Below are 17907 nucleotides of genomic sequence, written 5' to 3' on the forward strand. Positions count from 1 at the left end.
TTGTATATTTTTATACATTTATTTTAATACAAAAAAAAATGTAATTTAACAATTAATTTTTTTTCAAAAGCACCCCCCAGGTGAGGTGTGCATATACTATACGTGTATGTAACTAGATGTAGACAGATCATGTAAGTTAGTTTAGTCAGTCTGATTATAACCATCGAGCTAGACTCACGTCTTTTATTCCAACTGTCCACCATATCTCACGGGAATCGAACCCGCTACACTAGAAAAAAAATACCCTGTAGCTTTATCATACCGATCGAAAGGCTTCATCATAAGTAAAAGTCAGAAATAAAAGGAAGGGTTTACCCTTGAATTGCCGACAGACATTTCATCGAATGTTATTTCGAAGACAACGTTTCAAGTATTTTCATTTCATCGACAAGTTATTGCGTCGAAGAATCGATACTAGTAAATTTAAATCGGGGACTTTTAATTGGTACTTGAGTTATTTTGTATATAGTTTAAATCCTGGTATTTCTTTACGGGTTTTCTTATTTCATTCTGTATTGTATTTAATAAAATTTCTTACGCGTAAAATTACTTCAATTTGTAATATTTCTTATCGAAACAAGGCTGCCATTTTCATTTTGGCCAAATTATAAATAGGTATAATTTAAGCCGTTCATTTCTGTATAGGGTCGCAGTTCTAACCTAACCTAAACCTACTTTGAAAGCCGTTCGTTTCTGTGTGGGGTCGCAGTTCTAACCTAACCTAAACCTACTTTGATAGCCGTTCGTTTCTGTGTGGGGTCGCAGTTCTAACCTAACCTACACCTACTTTGATAGCCGTTCGTTTCTGTGTGGGGTCGCAGTTCTAACCTAACCTAAACCTACTTTAAAAGCCGTCCGTTTCTGTGTAGGGTCACAGTTCTAACCTAACCTAAACCTACTTTGAAAGCCGTTCGTTTCTGTGTGGGGTCACAGTTCTAACCTAACCTAAACCTACTTTGAAAGCCGTTCGTTTCTGTGTGGGGTCGCAGTTCTAACCTAACCTAAATCTAAAATTCTTACAACAGAAAAATTTATAAATGTATAGTAAGACATATAAAAATGTATTAAAGTAATACGTCGACCAAATGAATTGCGATGTTTAGTAGTTGTGCCAATTAAAATATTTTGAAACGAATTAGTGATCAAGTAATATTCGTTGAATAGTATTTCTACGCAGTAAGAAAAATTGAAATAAATAGTATATGAAACAAAATAACGCCAAACAATATTACTAGTACTAACGTTTCGATGAATCGTTGTCGATGAAATAATATTCGATGAAAAGTTTGTCGGCAAAACAAGGGTACACCAAAAGGAAGACCATGAATTTTAACACCTTCAGTTTTGACAGCATTGTAGAAGTCCCGGGACATTCACCACTGCATGTAGACTGGAAGACAGGCAATCTTAGTAAGTATATTTTGCATTTACTCAATGCAGATTGTTTCATAGAGTCTGGTGATCCAGTTAACCTCTTATAATCAGATCATTAGGGATTTAAAAAAACACAAGCAATTTTTTTGTTACCAGGAGTTTCCTCTTACTACTAGTAAAATGGAGTAGTCGTTGATGATAAAAAGCCAGTTACAAAATATTACTTCTAACTAACTTGTTTTTATTGAGTCAGAATGACGGACAAGGGATTTACAAAACAGGACTGTACAATTTTTTTTAAAGATGTCCTACGGAACTCTGTTTCAAGAAGCAAATGTAAGCAAATACGAGTTTCTACAAGCAGAAATAGGCCAAAATGCATAAAACCCAAATCAAAAAGTCAAGTATTGTCAGAAGAGGCTCAAACTCCGTGCAAATATAGCAAACAGGTTTCCCAGCGAAACCTGTGCCGAAACGTTGGTAAATAAAGGCAATTGAATAAATTTCGCGTTAGACCCGTCTAAAAATGTGAGTTACTATGTGTTCAAAACGCGCGAGTTTTAAATATTATATACTAATCGTGTTTCTCTTAAAGAACAGGAACAATTTCAAGTCGGCTTTTTGAAAAATAAGGTGCCGCACATAGTTAAGTTTAAGTCCAACAGTTAACCAGGATACTACCAACAACGGCAGCAGCAGCAATGAAAGTAGCTCTCAGAGCCACCTCATCATCTCAGAGCAACAGTATCCACAATCAGCAGCAGCAGCAGCGCTAGTACTCGTCATAACATCCACCAGTTCGCAGGAAAAGGACGAGAACAGGTAAAATCTGAACCCACTCTACTGTATTGAAGATTCTTATGAGAGTGACACCCCCGCCAAGAGGTCATACAATCAAAGAAACAACGGCAAGTGGATATATGAGTTCCATACAAATAAGCTGATGAGTAGATGGCGCCACCTAATGCCGTTACGTATTTTTAGAGCGGATGTGTCAAAATTATTAAAGCGGCCATCTATTGAAGAATACCTCGATGACATTCATGTTTAACTAATGACGTGTATAGCGGGCGTGGGTATAGTAATAGTCGGCACTGAAGTTAAAAAGCAGTTTATTAAACTTAGAGTACACGGATTACGATACAACACAGTCCACTACACATTTAAATACTAAAACTGTTACAATTGAACAAAGCTATGATCGGTCGTAGGGTCGGATACGCGTATACGTTTTTACACAAAGGTGTCGGCTACCGAACTAACTCGCGCGCAGCGCCCTCAGCGATCACGCGCTACAACATGGCGGCACACGCGCCCACCATAAGTTGACCCGCGCCTTAATCTGTTAAGAAGCGAGCCGGGGGTCGACCGCGATTGGTTGACTCTTAGGAAGACGCTCACAAGGCGTGATATCCCTTTCTAACGCACGCGTGGGCGTGCTGTCCCTGTCACACGCTATAGACTCCCCCTCGAGTTCATGAAGACGCCCACGTCCATGGACTCGCAAAACGCTCTGGTCTCGGTTACGTGGACGACCTCTATTTCGTTTAGGCACTACGGGAGAAGGAAGCACATCATCTCTACTATTAAATCGAACGAGCTGAGAGGAGTGATACTTGCCCAGAGCCTCACCGGGTGAGCCAAAATCAGCGACCAGGTAAGTTGTCGGACTAACCTTCTTAATAACCACGTCAGCGCCATCAGAGACGTTCTTTGCTGCATTGCTAAGAACGTGCGACTTAATGAGGACATTGTCCCCGACGTCAAATACATCACCTGGCTGACGAGACTTACCAGTATGTTCCTTACGCCTGTCTTGCTGAGCTTCTACCCGATCTCGTACCGCTGACAGGGAACTAATAACCGAGCGAAGATATGGCTCAACCTGAGGAACACAGTTTTCCTTGTCAAGGACGGCTCTCAAATCATGACTAACCTTTATAACATCAGCTAGCATCTTCTCTATTTCCGCTTGCGTCAGCTCCTTATTGGCAGGGGTGATACGACAAGGCCGCACCGCGATAGGCGCATGGTCGCCCGTGTCGATCCTGGACTCAGCAAGAGCTGGCCCTCCCCCTGGCTCAAACAGGTCCTTGTTTTCAGGGGGCAACTGGGCAAGCAACTCGTATTGTCGCACGCCGAGTAAAGTGGCTTCGTCCTCCCGAAGCACCTCTAAAGCAGCAACACACAGAGCGGGAGGTGACAAGCTTTCAAACTGTAACCCATACCTTTGTTTACTATTCTCAGCGAAATACCAGAGATCGTCGCGAAAATCAACGATTAAACCAAAATCCTTAACCCTTAAATGCATGATTTTTAGTATTACTTCAAAAAAAATCAAATAGATCAGTAATGTTGGATAGAATCAGGGAAAAATAAAGAAAAAAATCATAGTAATTAAAAAACATACATTTTATCAAAAAAAAGCCTTGATGCATATATACATCACTATGCATTAGCGTCTAAACATTACTAAGCGTCTGAAGATTACTAATTTATTGATGAAACTTTGTGAAACAGTTATTTCTTGGATTCAAGCAAAGAGGCACTTTACATTTTGAGCAAGACCAGGTTGTTGTCCCGTTGCAATTAGGTATTTTGCACCTAAGACGAGTATCAATCATAGGCCAGTGATCAAAGCCATCTTTTCTTACATCGACGCTTGGCAGAGGATGACTAGTTCCTTTTTGTTTCTTCGCTTGTAGTCCTTGTTCGATGGAAGCGTTACTTGGACGTCCTCTTTTGATGCCGTAAGTTAATCCAATATTGCAAAGGACATCAGCCAATTCATTGCGAAATTGCCCAAGGTTCGGTAGTTGTTTTGTTGGAACATCCTTTGCAATGCAATTCTTTTTCATTAAAATCCAGGAATTTATTACCGCCAAGTCCAAAAGGTGATAAAATAAACGCAAGTACCATTTACGGCTTTTGACCCTGATACGATAGCGGCCTAAATAGCTATCCATTAGGTCCACACCACCCATATGCATGTTATATTCTTGCACAATTTTTGGACAAGGTATTTCCACTTTTTGTTTTTGTTTTTTGTCATAACGTGCGGAAATTCCCATCGGCTCGGAACCAATGTAGTCAGATAAAAGCGTAACTATCTTGTTATCTTTCCACGCCGTCACCGAAAAGTCAATTCCGTCAAAGTGCGTAATCCTCTCTTCATGTGTTCCCCTTGGAACTGATGCCTTCAACATCTCTTTTTTATCCGGTAGACGACAGTTTGGAAGTCTATTTTGCTGCACGGTGCCAACGCAGTGTATTCCTTGTTTTGCCAGATGATAAACCAGAGGCAATGAAGTGTAGAAGTTGTCGAAGAATACTATGTGATTTCTCATTCTCGGAATCACCCTGGCTAAACGTAAGACTACATTGTTTGTTTTTCCCAGGTCCGGCTCGCCTGCGGGTCTATCTTTCTTTTCTTGCCCGGAATAAACTTCAAAACGGTATGCGTAACCCATAAGACTACACAAAACGAAGAGCTTATATCCCCATTTATGAGGTTTATTAGGTAGATATTGTTTGAGGAAGTGGCCGATTTTGGTAGAGCACATTTGCTCGTCTACAGAGAGACGTTGGTCCATTGGTATTGATGAAAACTTTTCATTTAGATGTTCTATTACTGGTCTTATTTTGTGTAAGCGGTCGTGATCTGGGTGCTCTCTTGTCAAATGTTTTGTGTTATCATTGAAATGCAGTAAACTTCGTATCCGCTCAAATTTATTTACTGGCATAACGCTTTTCACAGGCTCGTAACCGTATTTTTCATGCCAATAAGCCCGCACACTTGGGAATTGTTGGACAGACATAAATAAAATAATACCTATAAATTGTTGGACGTCTTTAGGTGTTATATTCTGCGAACGAGCCGGGTCTTTTTGACATGAATATAGATTTGATTCATCAGAAATTTGTTGGAGAAAATCTGGTGTAAAGAAATAATTAAAGCATTGATATGGCGTATCAAGATCTTGTATTGTTCTGTCGGTGGATTCAATGATGTCGGAATCAGGTGTTATTTTAGTTTCGTCGTAAGACATATGGCCTACTTTCCAAATAAGCTTCCGTTTGTCGAAATGTTGATTATCATGCCTATCTTCAACAAGTGGTGGATCGCTATCATCCTGTTCAGTATCAGCAGTACGTTCTTCGTGCGTTCCACGACTACCGTCAAAAGCTTCCTCATCCAGTAAGTCTCTCAAAATTTCTCTAGCATCGGTGTAAAATAAATCCTCATCATCATTCTCGTCATCCAAGCCATCCTCAGACACGTTGCCATCTTCTAACGCAGCCAATAATTGTTCGATATCCCTATCTTGTAGCCGTTTCGCCATCCTAACAAAAAATAGAAAACGCCAATAATTGTATTTGCAAAACTAAGCTTAGTACTAAAAAACGTAATTTTTGGGGAATTTTCTTTGAAACTATTGTTTTCTTTTTAATTATTGACCCTAAAAAATAGTCATTAATATCATTAATTAATTATAGTCAGTCAACCTTTAGGCTAAGCAGAGAGGTTGAGGGCAGTGCTTTATAGTTTGAAAAAAAAAACTGGTTATTTTTAAATTAAAAATATAAAAAGGTGGCAAAGTTAAAACACCTATTTTCATTTCGTTTCACCTTTGTTAAAAGCATAAATTAGGTAGATCGACTAAAGATGATGAAATCTGACGATTTAACATTGTTTAATTTTTGTTATTGGCAAATTTGCGAAATTATAAGAAATAAGGTGGATTACTTCATGGAAAAGAACTGCGAAAAGCCACTTCTAGAAAAGGTGCCTATTTTTTCAAATGTATTAAGTACTTGTTTTATTCTTTTATTATTAACATCACATAGTTATATTTTTTGTTTGTAGCAAATGTTGTTTAATTTATTACAGGTCAACAGTATCAAACAATCAATCTTTAGATTGTGGCTTCCTGATTGTATATTATGCCAATTGTTATACGATGTTCTCCCAATTTGGATAATCGATCTAAAAGAAGAAAATATAATATTAATAGGAGACCTGTGTAAATGTGGGCACAATAATAATTTAGCACATTACAATGACATAGAACGATATCTGCCCGATCTTTTTTGTGTAAGATGTGCCAGGCCTCTATTTAATTTAGAAGTAAAGTCGTAAATTATAGCATATGGTTGTTTTATTAACTACATGACTGTGACTAGAGTCAATAATATTATATTAAAGCGTCACACTCAACTGACGCTGCCAATTTCCAATACCACGGATGCCAATTTATAAGAAAATAATATCTAAAACTTCTCAATAGTTATTCAAATAACGAAATAATACAGTGAATTCTATTAGGACCGATTTTGCATGGTGATGTATTTACGCATCACATATAAAACACTAATTTTTAGAAAACAGTACTATTATTATCAAAGCTGTTAATAATATACCTTCCACTTACTTTATTTCCTTTTCAGAAACAATTATTCCTTCCAGTGTTTTTAATTATTTGTTAATGAAATTTAAACTTGAAAATTTCGTGGCGATCAGTTTTGCAACTTACGCGCCAAAGTTTGTAAATATGATAATACAGAAAAAAAAATAATCAAAAGTTTATGGATGCGTTCAGAATCTACTACGTAAATGTCACATTTATTTAAAAAAAGTAATAAACGTTATATTAAATATCTGAATATTGAGCCACGAGCCATCAAACATGTGATGTATATATACATCACTATGCATTTAAGGGTTAAGGAAATCTATCCCCAGGAGAGACTCATTACTAACGGCATCAGGAAAAATCACAAAATTAGTTTTTCTTGTCTTGTGTTTCAGTGTCACCTCCACCTCCGCGGTGAGTACAGTCATATTCCTACTAACACCGTCTGCCAACCTAACACTCATTGTTGACGACACAAACGGGTGTCCTTTACTTCGCAGGAAAGCGTATAACGTGTGACCGGCGACACTAGCCTTAGCCGCAGGATCAACAAGCGCAGAGCCACTCGCCCCAAGAATATTTATAATCATAATAGGGCGGGGAGAAGCCTTGACATTGACCTGACAAACATTAATGTTATTATCACAAACTTGACTTTCACTATTAAAAAACAAAGTTTGGTTAACATTTCTACAAGACAGACTTTGACTTTCATCATTACAAAACAAACTTTTATTTTCATCGTTACAAAATAAAGCTTGTACGTAACTAAAATCACCCACGGCAGGCGTAGGGTTACCTCCTCCACAGTGCGCAGGCGAAGGGTTAGCGCTCGGCGCGGCGCCGGCGCTTGTCCCTGGCACCGGCGCATCGCTTGCCGTGCGCGCAATGCGCGCCGCTGCTCCGCGACCGGCGGCGTAAGTATCGCGCTCTTGCGAACACTCGTGAGCGCGCGCAGGACTTTCGCCGAGCCGTACGGCGGGAGTTTCACCGTGCCAAGCACGCGCCTTCGCGGCGTCGGGCGGCGGCGGTGATGCATGTTGCGACGAGTCGTGTCCGCTCGACCCGCCCTCGCGCGGGTTAGCGGCGTCGTCGACGTGACAGGATACTACGTCGAGCGAATAAAACGACAGCCCCGATTTAGAGTTACAGTTAGGACACTTGGACCGAATAACATTAGGGGCACCGCAACCGTAACACTTCACTTTTTCAACGACCTTATTTTCTACGCACTTATCAGTTTTATCACTATCTTCACTTTTATTTAACCTTTCACAATTGTCTTTACTGTGCCCGCCGCGACGACAGTAAACGCAATACAAACGGCGAGGTTTGACGTCAGCCTGATCGGAAGAAGACGGCGCACGCGACGTTGAAGCGTAGGTACCTTCGGCGGCCGCAACGCGTTGCTTAGCAACGCCGCCCGTACCGGTGGCGCGCGACCTTGCGCGATTCGGCGAAACGCTCGCTGTCGTAGAATTTTCACGATCGTTCGACTTCTTTGCCGCAACGGGTACATGATTCTCTTTGCGTGAATCTTCAATACTTTGACAATGTTTCAACAATGTATCAAACGTATCTATGTTTTCTCTTTTTAATCTTTTTCTTATACGGCGGTCTAAGAGCCCGAATACCATATCTATTTGGACTCGCTCGCTAAGGTCTTCTGGTGGCAGCTTAGCTAACAATGCTCTGGCTTTCGAAACAAAAATCTCCGTATTTTGTTCGCCTTGAACCAAAGAGAAAAGCTCTGTGTATATTACAAAAGGAGGGCGTCGCTCGCCGAAAGCACTTCGCAGCTTGTCGAGCGCATCTTCCCACGTCCTTACTTGTGATTTTACACCTTGCCACCAAACTCCTGCATCCTTGGTAAGCAGTAGCGACAAACCGCGAACAGCATTTTCGTCCGTAATATGCATGCACGACTTGTAACTTTCTACGGCATCCACGAAGCTTTCCAGGTGCTCCTCCTTGCTGCCGCTGTAACGCGCCGTACATTGTGCGAAGTTACCATTAGCTGCAGCGAACGTAGCAGCCGCAGCGATGGCAGCAGCCGTGGCGTCGGCCTGGGACGGAGTCGAGGACCTCACCTCGCGAAGCAATTGCTGACAAAACTCGTTCTGAGTCTGTTGCAAGGTGGTCAACACCGCCGTTAGGGCGTCCTGGTTCATGGTGATACTGTTCTCGTTGATTGACTCGGTGCTCCCTTGTGAACCCAACGAGAGTCTTCCATTACGACGCCGACGTGGAGGCATTCTTTTAAACAAGTCGCGGCCGGCAGGTACACTTTGTGAACGCGTTGATCGAATGTTCTAGACCCAAAAACGTTGGGCGGCCAGAATATAGCGGGCGTGGGTATAGTAATAGTCGGCACTGAAGTTAAAAAGCAGTTTATTAAACTTAGAGTACACGGATTACGATACAACACAGTCCACTACACATTAAAATACTAAAACTGTTACAATTGAACAAAGCTATGATCGGTCGTAGGGTCGGATACGCGTATCCCACCAAAAACATAAATGTAAAAAAGGAGAGCCAAGTTCAATACAAAAATTATGCTTGGCTGTGGGGCTCGCCGCAAAAAGAATGGAGATCTAAATGACTGCCACTGCCAAGTTCTATGCAAAATCCAAATATGTATTTATAGGAACAAAATAACATTATAAACAAGTATTAAACTCTATTTCTTTGCTTTATTGGATACCTATAACAATTGCTGTTATTTAAAAAAAATGTGAGATCTTAAAGTAGGTTAGATTTGACTTGGCCAGTTTTCATTATATCAATCATTTTATATATATTGTAATTCTGATAAAACCTGGCCAAGCCAAATCTAACCTACTTTAAGATCTCACATTTTTTAAAATAACAGCAATTGTTATAGGTATCCAATAAAGCAAAGAAATAGAGTTTAATACTTGTTTATAATGTTATTTTGTTCCTATAAATACATATTTGGATTTTGCATAGAACTTGGCAGTGGCAGTCATTTAGATCTCCATTCTTTTTGCGGCGAGCCCCACAGCCAAGCATAATTTTTGTATTGAACTTGGCTCTCCTTTTTTACATTTATGTTTTTGGTGGGATATCAATACTTTTTGTAAAGAAAACTAGGCAGGTATTGAGATTTAATGTTTTTTCTTGTGTTTCCGCTGTATGGTTTTTACTTCTGTTCTTTGTATAATTATGTGGTACCGCGCGCCGCCGACGACACACCGTTGGCCGGTTGTTTAGAGCGTCTTAACAGTTTTTTGTATGGGGCACTAGAGATGTGCGCCGATGGCAAAATCATCGGCGGCGGCGTCCGATGATTTTTTGACCGGCGGCGGCGGCGTGATCGGCGTGAAATCGGCGTGACATAATTTTTGATACTGCATGAGAACGTGGCTGTAGAAACTCTACATTAAAGCCTTCTGAGTATTTACTAGGCTATCCAAAGCATATTATGTGTGTTTTCTAAATTATTGCGGAAAATTATATCCCGGCATGTCACTTGGCAACCATTTATTACCAATATCAACCTAACGGTATATTTAAATATTAAAATAAAAAGGATACTTTAAAACCCTACATTTTAGGTAGTATTTTACTAATTTTGTTAGCGAAATACAAATAAAACACAATAAAAAAATTCTTTAAGTTGCCTTAAATCTATATTGACTTTTCCCAGCCGTTGTCGCCTCACCTAGGATTTGTTACGAAATAATGATGAATAGGTACTTTACATTTTTCTGAACTGAAGTTTAACAGAAATGTATGTTTGAATAAAGATGTCATCGTTTCCGAAAGTAAACGTCTCTGGCAGGTTGATTCAATCAACAGAATGTCTTTTAATTAAGCTCTACTTTGTTTTCTTTACTGCTAGCTTAGTGATGATATTTGGTGAATTAAGTCCTTATAAGTAGGTGTAATTGTTTAGGTATAGCTTATTACGAAGCTTTAACCTGACTTTTATAATTTTAATTGAAATATATATTGTTATGTAAAAGAAGCTGATAATCACCATAAAATGAAAGAATTGATCGTGTGTATTTCTAAATGAAATTGTATATTATGTGATAAATAAATCAAATCATATCTATCATATGATGACATTTATGACCCTCATGCGTGTCACCAGCATCATACGAGAACTCATAAAATACGCAATTATAATCGTGGTGACAGCTTGCTGGAGATTGTAAGAAGAAAATAGCATGTTTATGTCCTAGGATATGAACCTGCTATTTTCTTGACTTTAGTTCACTGATTAAATTGACAATAAAGAGACTATTGATGTAAAACAAAATGCGTTCTACAAAAAAGCTGTGCGATAAAATATCAAATAATAACCTGAGATCCAGAAACTACATCTTGTTTATTAACGCTAAATCGTTATCACAGCTAACACTGCCACGACAAAATTGATGCTAATTTGCTTCACTGGCAAATAATAAGCGAAAAAGCATAAGGATCTTTAAATTATACCTCTGAAACTATCTACTCACTACGCAACATGGAATAAGACACGATAGGTATCAAAATTTCCCACGCCGATTATACGCCGGTCAAATTTATCGGCGGCGGCGGCGTGGAAAAATCGTCGGCGGCGGCGGCGCGGCGGCGCGGCGCACATGTCTATGGGGCACCACTTATTTTTTGACTAAACTTTATTTTAATATAGCAAATATAATAATACATATATTGGGGTAGTTTCAAATATCTGCTTGTAACGGTTCCAACGCTACAATAAAAAAATATTTTTTTGTATGGGGACCCCCCCTATTTTTTAACTTTTTTTTATTTTTAGATTTTTTCCTACGCTTACACACAATAACCGAGCTGGATTCCAAATTTCATCCTTCTAGGTCATCTGGAAGTAGGTTAGGTTTAGGTACTTATATCAGTCCCAATAAAAAATGGATTTTTGTATGGGGACCCCCCCTATTTTTAAACTTTATTTTATTTTTAGATTTTTTCCTACGGTTACACACAATAACCGAGCTGGATTCCAAATTTCATCCTTCTAGGTCATCTGGAAGTAGGTTAGGTTTAGGTACTTATATCAGTCCCAATAAAAAATGGATTTTTGTATGGGGACCCCCCCTATTTTTAAACTTTATTTTATTTTTAGATTTTTTCCTACGGTTACACACAATAACCGAGCTGGATTCCAAATTTCATCCTTCTAGGTCATCTGGAAGTACGTTAGGTTTAGGTACTTATATGTCAGTCCCAATAAAAAGTGGTTTTTTTGTATGGGGACCCCCCCTATTTTTTAACTTTATTTTATTTTTAGATTTTTTCCTACGGTTACACACAATAACCAAGCTGGATTCCAAATGTCATCCTTCTAGGTCATCTGGAAGTAGGTTAGGTTTAGGTACTATAAGTCATAAGTCAGTCTTAAAATTTACGACTTTTTGACCTTCATACCTTTATAACCGTTTGAGCTAGCTTCATGAAATTTGGGCTTCTAGATATCCTTATGGATATAATTAAACACACGTAGTTTTATGTGTTTACGTCAAAGATGTTTTGAGTTATAGAAGGGTCAAAAGTGGCACCAAGTGGTTCGTGTAATATTACACTCGGCGCTGGCTAGCCAGTTCCTTTGCTTGAACTTGGCTTGACACGCTGCCGCGTGTCTAGATACGTTTTTACACAAAGGTGTCGGCTACCGAACTAACTCGCGCGCAGCGCCCTCAGCGATCACGCGCTACAACATGGCGGCACACGCGCCCACCATAAGTTGACCCGCGCCTTAATCTGTTAAGAAGCGAGCCGGGGGTCGACCGCGATTGGTTGACTCTTAGGAAGACGCTCACAAGGCGTGATATCCCTTTCTAACGCACGCGTGGGCGTGCTGTCCCTGTCACACGCTATACGTGTGGATTGTATGGGTCCGAAAAATAAGACATGGCTGTTCGAGTTTTGCAGTGAGTAATATGTAAGTAATTTGTCTTCTTTTTACAGATTGCTCGAGTTACCATAATAATGTGTATAAATATAAAAATGGATTCTTGCCCATCATCTAATGATATATGTAAGATTTTTTTCTTTATATTTACATATTTTAAATAGTATGAACCTAAAACATTAAAATTTCGGTTTAGTTTTTAACCTTTTTCTACCTCAGCTTCTTTTTTACGATTTGGAAAGTATAGCGAAATAGTAGAAACTATTTTTTTTTCCTTCAACAGTTACCACCATACCACCAACAACGGCAGCAGCAGCAATGAAAGTAGCTCTCAGAGCCACCTCATCGTCTCAGAGCAACAGCATCCACAATCAGCAGCAGCAGCAGCGCTAGTACTCGTCATAACATCCACCAGTTCGCAAGAAAAGGACGAGAACAAAGAAAATCTAAACCCACTCTACTGTATTGAAGATGCTTATGAGAGTGACACCCCCGCCAAGAGGCCATACAATCAAAGAAACAAAGACAAGTGGATATATGCGTTCCATACAAATAAGCTGATGAGTAGATGGCGCCACCTAATGTGTCAAAATTATTAAAGCGGCTATCTATTGAAGGATACCTCGATGACATTCATGTTTACCCGATGACTGTAATGTGGGATAATATAAATGAAGAATTGGAAGGGATCGTGAGTGTTTAAGCAACAGATTTCGTCAGCGCATCGCGCTGATCCACGCAGATCAATCTAGGGCATACGCCAGCAGAAACATATTGTCTTAGTTGCAGTTTACACGGATGGAATACAAATAAGATTTACATATGTGTGCTATAGGTAAAGTTGTGTATATAAAGATATGTAAATTGTAAATAAATCAGATATTGTCCGTTGGTGTTGCACTACCTCTATACCTCAAAACCTCTGCTTGCTCAGGGCGACACTCTGAGAGTAGAGGCTTCCATCCACCACATTTTTACAGGAACCCTTGCTGTGGCATAAGACTCCTTCAGCCTTAATCGGTCATTTGAGCCTGGGCGATCGGCAGCATGTATCCATCCAAACCACCTTGATCCCCCCGTAGGCCATCCATCTGTTACCGATAGGTCTCCTGGTACAGACATCCTTGTCACAGAATAAGTTAGGGCTAGGGAAGTAGGGACTTAGGCCAATAGGATCCCTTGCTATCGGCTCCCTATTTTATGCAGTCTGTGCAGGCACATGCAACGCCTGAGTACCATTTGATTCCATATCGTTTCAGTCCATTTAGTAATCCAGGTACTCGGCCTTAAGCCACAGCTACACGGGCTGTACAGTGAGAAATGCATTAATTACGAGTAATTATAAAGATTGGATTGTGTTGTTGGGGTGTGTTGAAGTGGAAGTGATTTCACGTGTGATGTTTACTTTAAAATCATTTAATTACCTACTAAATGTAATATTTTGTGTAATTGGCATAGCATCACCTGATCGTGATGATGATGTTGATGAACATTGAGGTAATATTTTTTTTTAATGTAATTGCTGATGCTGCCTTTTCGAGTGTACATTTTAATTGTAATCATTTATATTCTCTTTCTCTCTCTCTTATATAATAAATCTTACAGAACAAAAATATGATTGTTTTACTTGTTTTATTTAATATAACCAAATTAATTTACAAGGTGTTATATTATTTATTTAAAAAAAATTGTTCAACAATATTCTCTTTAGCTATCCAACTTTTTTCATTGAAGCCAAGCCATTTTACATTCACTTTATTCCCGCGTCGTTTCAAATCATTCCACTAGATAAATATCACTGTTTATAGAACTTTCTCACGGTCTTTGTTTCGAAATGGCCACACCATTTATATTTTACCACTTAATATTTTATATACATAATTTATTTCTGCTTCTCTCGGTGAAGACAAAATCGAATAAATCTAAGATTATTCAAATCGTTTCAGACGTTTTTGAGTTATAGTTGAAATTACATAGAATGGAACTAAATGCGAAACAGTACCTACACAAAGCACCGTTGGCACAAAAAAATCAATCAACTATTTTTTTCTTTAGATACAAAATACTTAAGCACAAAAATAAATTATTCGATCGAATTCGTGTGGACAGCCCTCAAAGTCGGTCGTGTCAATTGCTATTTCTGAATTTTTTATATAAAGAAATAAGATTTCTTTGAATGGTCTACAATCTACTATGCATGACTCTGTCGGTAAAGTATAAGTTTACTTAGCAAGACCAACAGATAGCGCTGCCACCGTCATCGCTACACTATCGGTAAAACAGGATTTGTTTTGGAAAGATGGGGAATGTGCTGTGGTGAGGTTATAAAACCGGAGAGTGAAATACAACAAATTAAATAGTTTGAAGTGTGAAGTGACATGCCAACAAATATGCTATGCTATGTAATATGATATGGCAAATGCCCACTTTCCGTGTTTAACAGTAACGTTTTGGTTTAAACGCACATGCTTGTATCAGAGACAATCTAAGGACTGTATCGTTTATTTTATACAGATAAAACCTGGTCTAACTGTTGACGTGTGTATTATTTTGTATTACTATGTTCTTAAGGTATAATCTGGGGGTATCTTTAAGCCATATTTGATATAAGAAGGTTTTACATTTATTTTATTTTAGGGACTTTATGATGATTTTAATACCGTCTAGCAAATGTAATTCGGACAAGCCTATCGAGCTTAATTTAAGACTATTTCACCGATTCCTTGGTCCGATTTAAAGAAACAAAAGGTTAATATGCTGCCAAAATATGCCATCTAAGTGTCCTTTTCATGATTGCTCAATTGAACATCCACAGAATAAATGTGGTGAATTTTTATCTTTACATGAAAACGACTTTTTATGCAACATTTTGGATTCCCGTCAATTTCTGACGCCAGCGAAATGAGGGAAACAGCTAAAAGAATCTACCGAAATCCAAAGCCTAACGGACATTCATGGCGTTGAACCATGGCTAGAACAGGTCGATAGAAACGCTCCATGATGGTTATATTGTATACCAAAGTCGGGGTTGTCGTAAGTAACATGCCATATTCTCTAAAAGGCCACCAAGCACAGATCCAAAACTTTTTTTCCAACTAAAAGAAATGATTAGACTATGCCCAGATGTTTCGCTTTACGAATCATATGTAATTGCTGTTTACATAGTACGATTTTTTTTGTGTAATATCTCGTCTTGTTCGCAAACCGTAAATTTTCTTGTAGTATTTGTCCAAAATCGTTGTAGTTATTCGGGAGGATTGGGTAAATATTGTCCAAACCATATGCTTTACGTGATCTCCCAGGACGAAATGTTACTTATTATTAAAGCACTAATTAAACTATATGTGTAATTTTTTAATAAAAATATAATACCAGAAAAAACGGCTAAGTAAAGTTGTATTCATAACAAACGATACAGTCCTTACGTGTATAAAAGGTTATAAGGCATGATGAAATAAAGGAGATTACTATAGAAGACTACACGCGTGGTATTACCTACTCGCCTACATGACTCTCCTGTTTCTGCCCGGCCACCAAGTAATCCGCATCCCTTTTGAATAACAACTACGGTTGTTATTGCAGGACGGTGGGAAATGCATTAATTAATTATAAAGATTGGATTGTGTTATTGGGATGTGTTGGAGCGGAAGTGTTTTCATGTGTGATGTTTACTTTAAAATCATTTAATTACGTACTTAATGTAATATTTTGTGTAATTGGAGCAAACATCATTGACGTTGGGGCGTGTGTAATATTACATTTAGTACGGAATTAAATGATTTTAAAGTAAACATCACACGTGAAAACACTTCCGCTTCAGTGTTTTCACGTGTGATGTTTACTTTAAAATCATTTAATTCCGTACTAAATGTAATATTTTGTGTGATTGGAGCAAACATCTATATATTATAGTCTTATAGTTCTGACACCTAGAGACATTTACACATCAAAATATTATAGTTTTTTTTTGTGTTTTGTATCTACATATTTTTATGTAATTCGACATTAAGAGACCATATACATCCGTTAGTAATTTTAATGCGTTAGATTGAATTGTTAGTTGTATTTTATAAAATTGTTGATGTATTGTTATTATTTTTGCTTGTATGTAAATTCAATGTTGACGTGTAAAAGTGCCCTTGTGGCCTTTTTGCTGAATAAATGTTAAAGTTTGAAGTTTGACAACATTGTGTTGGAGCGAAAGTGTTTTCACCTGTGATGTTTACTTTAAAATCATTTACTTAATTACCTACTAAATGTAATATTTTGTGTGATTGAAGCAAACATCATAGCATCACCTGATCATAAAGATGATGATTCTGATGAACATTGTGGTATTTTTTTTTCAATGTGATTACTGATGCTGCCTTTTCGAGTGTACACTTTAATTGTAATCAATTATTGAACTTGGCTGGACACCCTACCGCGTGTCTAGATATTCTCTTTCTTTCTCTTATATATAATAATACATAGAGGTGTTTTATTTAATTAACCAAATTAATTCACAAGGTGATTCAAAATAGAAGAGTTTATTTATTTATGATAAACAATATTAGCTTTTTTCATTTAAGCCAATTCATTTTACATACACTTTATTCCGGCGTCGTTTCAAAACTTTTTCCACTAGATAAATATCACTATGTTAATTTTTCTGTAATTCTTGCTTATAAAAACCTCCAGAAATAGGTTGATGATGGGCATCTTCAAGTAAATACGTCATTGGGTTAGTGTTTGATTACTTTAAATATTTCTGTATTTCAGTAACCGGTGTAGCCTTTCGCGAAAGTTGATTCATCATCATCATTATTTAAGAGCTATGCTCTTGTCGGTGGAGTAATCGCCACTCTTCTTTAGGCCCAGGCTCACATATCTCAGCCAAATAAAAGAAAAAGTTTCTGTCGTGTCGTACGAGGGAGTTAAAAGGCTGGCCCAGCAAAAAAAAAAGAAAGTTGATTAATGTTTTCTAATTCTCACGGAGTCACGGAATAGATTAATATTATGTTACGTCATAAGCGATTATATTTGACATTGAAAAATTCTTTTCCGTCATAGGATTGAATATTTTTAGCATTTCGCTCGTTTCAACTTAAAATCTTGCGCATTGCCTTTGTAACATCTTCAGCGCTCTTGGATTTAACCCAACAAACAAAAATTCCGCTTCTAGTGGCTTATATTGCCAAAAATAATATTCTTATATGAGCCATATTATCGCTAATA

The 17907-nt window shown here is 38.2% G+C and overlaps 2 protein-coding genes across 2 annotated transcripts; both read right to left on the minus strand.

Moving 5' to 3' along the window:
- Window positions 1-3767: 3767 nt before the first annotated feature.
- Window positions 3768-6115, minus strand: LOC134670618 (piggyBac transposable element-derived protein 3-like). Its single transcript, XM_063528418.1, has one exon. The coding sequence runs from the start codon at window positions 5715-5717 to the stop codon at window positions 3870-3872; it is 1848 nt and encodes a 615-aa protein (XP_063384488.1). The 5' UTR covers window positions 5718-6115; the 3' UTR covers window positions 3768-3869.
- A 725-nt stretch (window positions 6116-6840) lies between these two features.
- LOC134670977 (uncharacterized) lies at window positions 6841-9135 on the minus strand. Its single transcript, XM_063528799.1, has one exon. It carries the CDS (start codon window positions 9041-9043, stop codon window positions 7091-7093), a length of 1953 nt encoding a protein of 650 aa, XP_063384869.1. The 5' UTR covers window positions 9044-9135; the 3' UTR covers window positions 6841-7090.
- Between the last annotated feature and the right edge of the window lie 8772 nt (window positions 9136-17907).

This window comes from Cydia fagiglandana, chromosome 14, assembly GCF_963556715.1.
Source record: "Cydia fagiglandana chromosome 14, ilCydFagi1.1, whole genome shotgun sequence".
Lineage (NCBI taxonomy): Eukaryota > Metazoa > Arthropoda > Insecta > Lepidoptera > Tortricidae > Cydia > Cydia fagiglandana.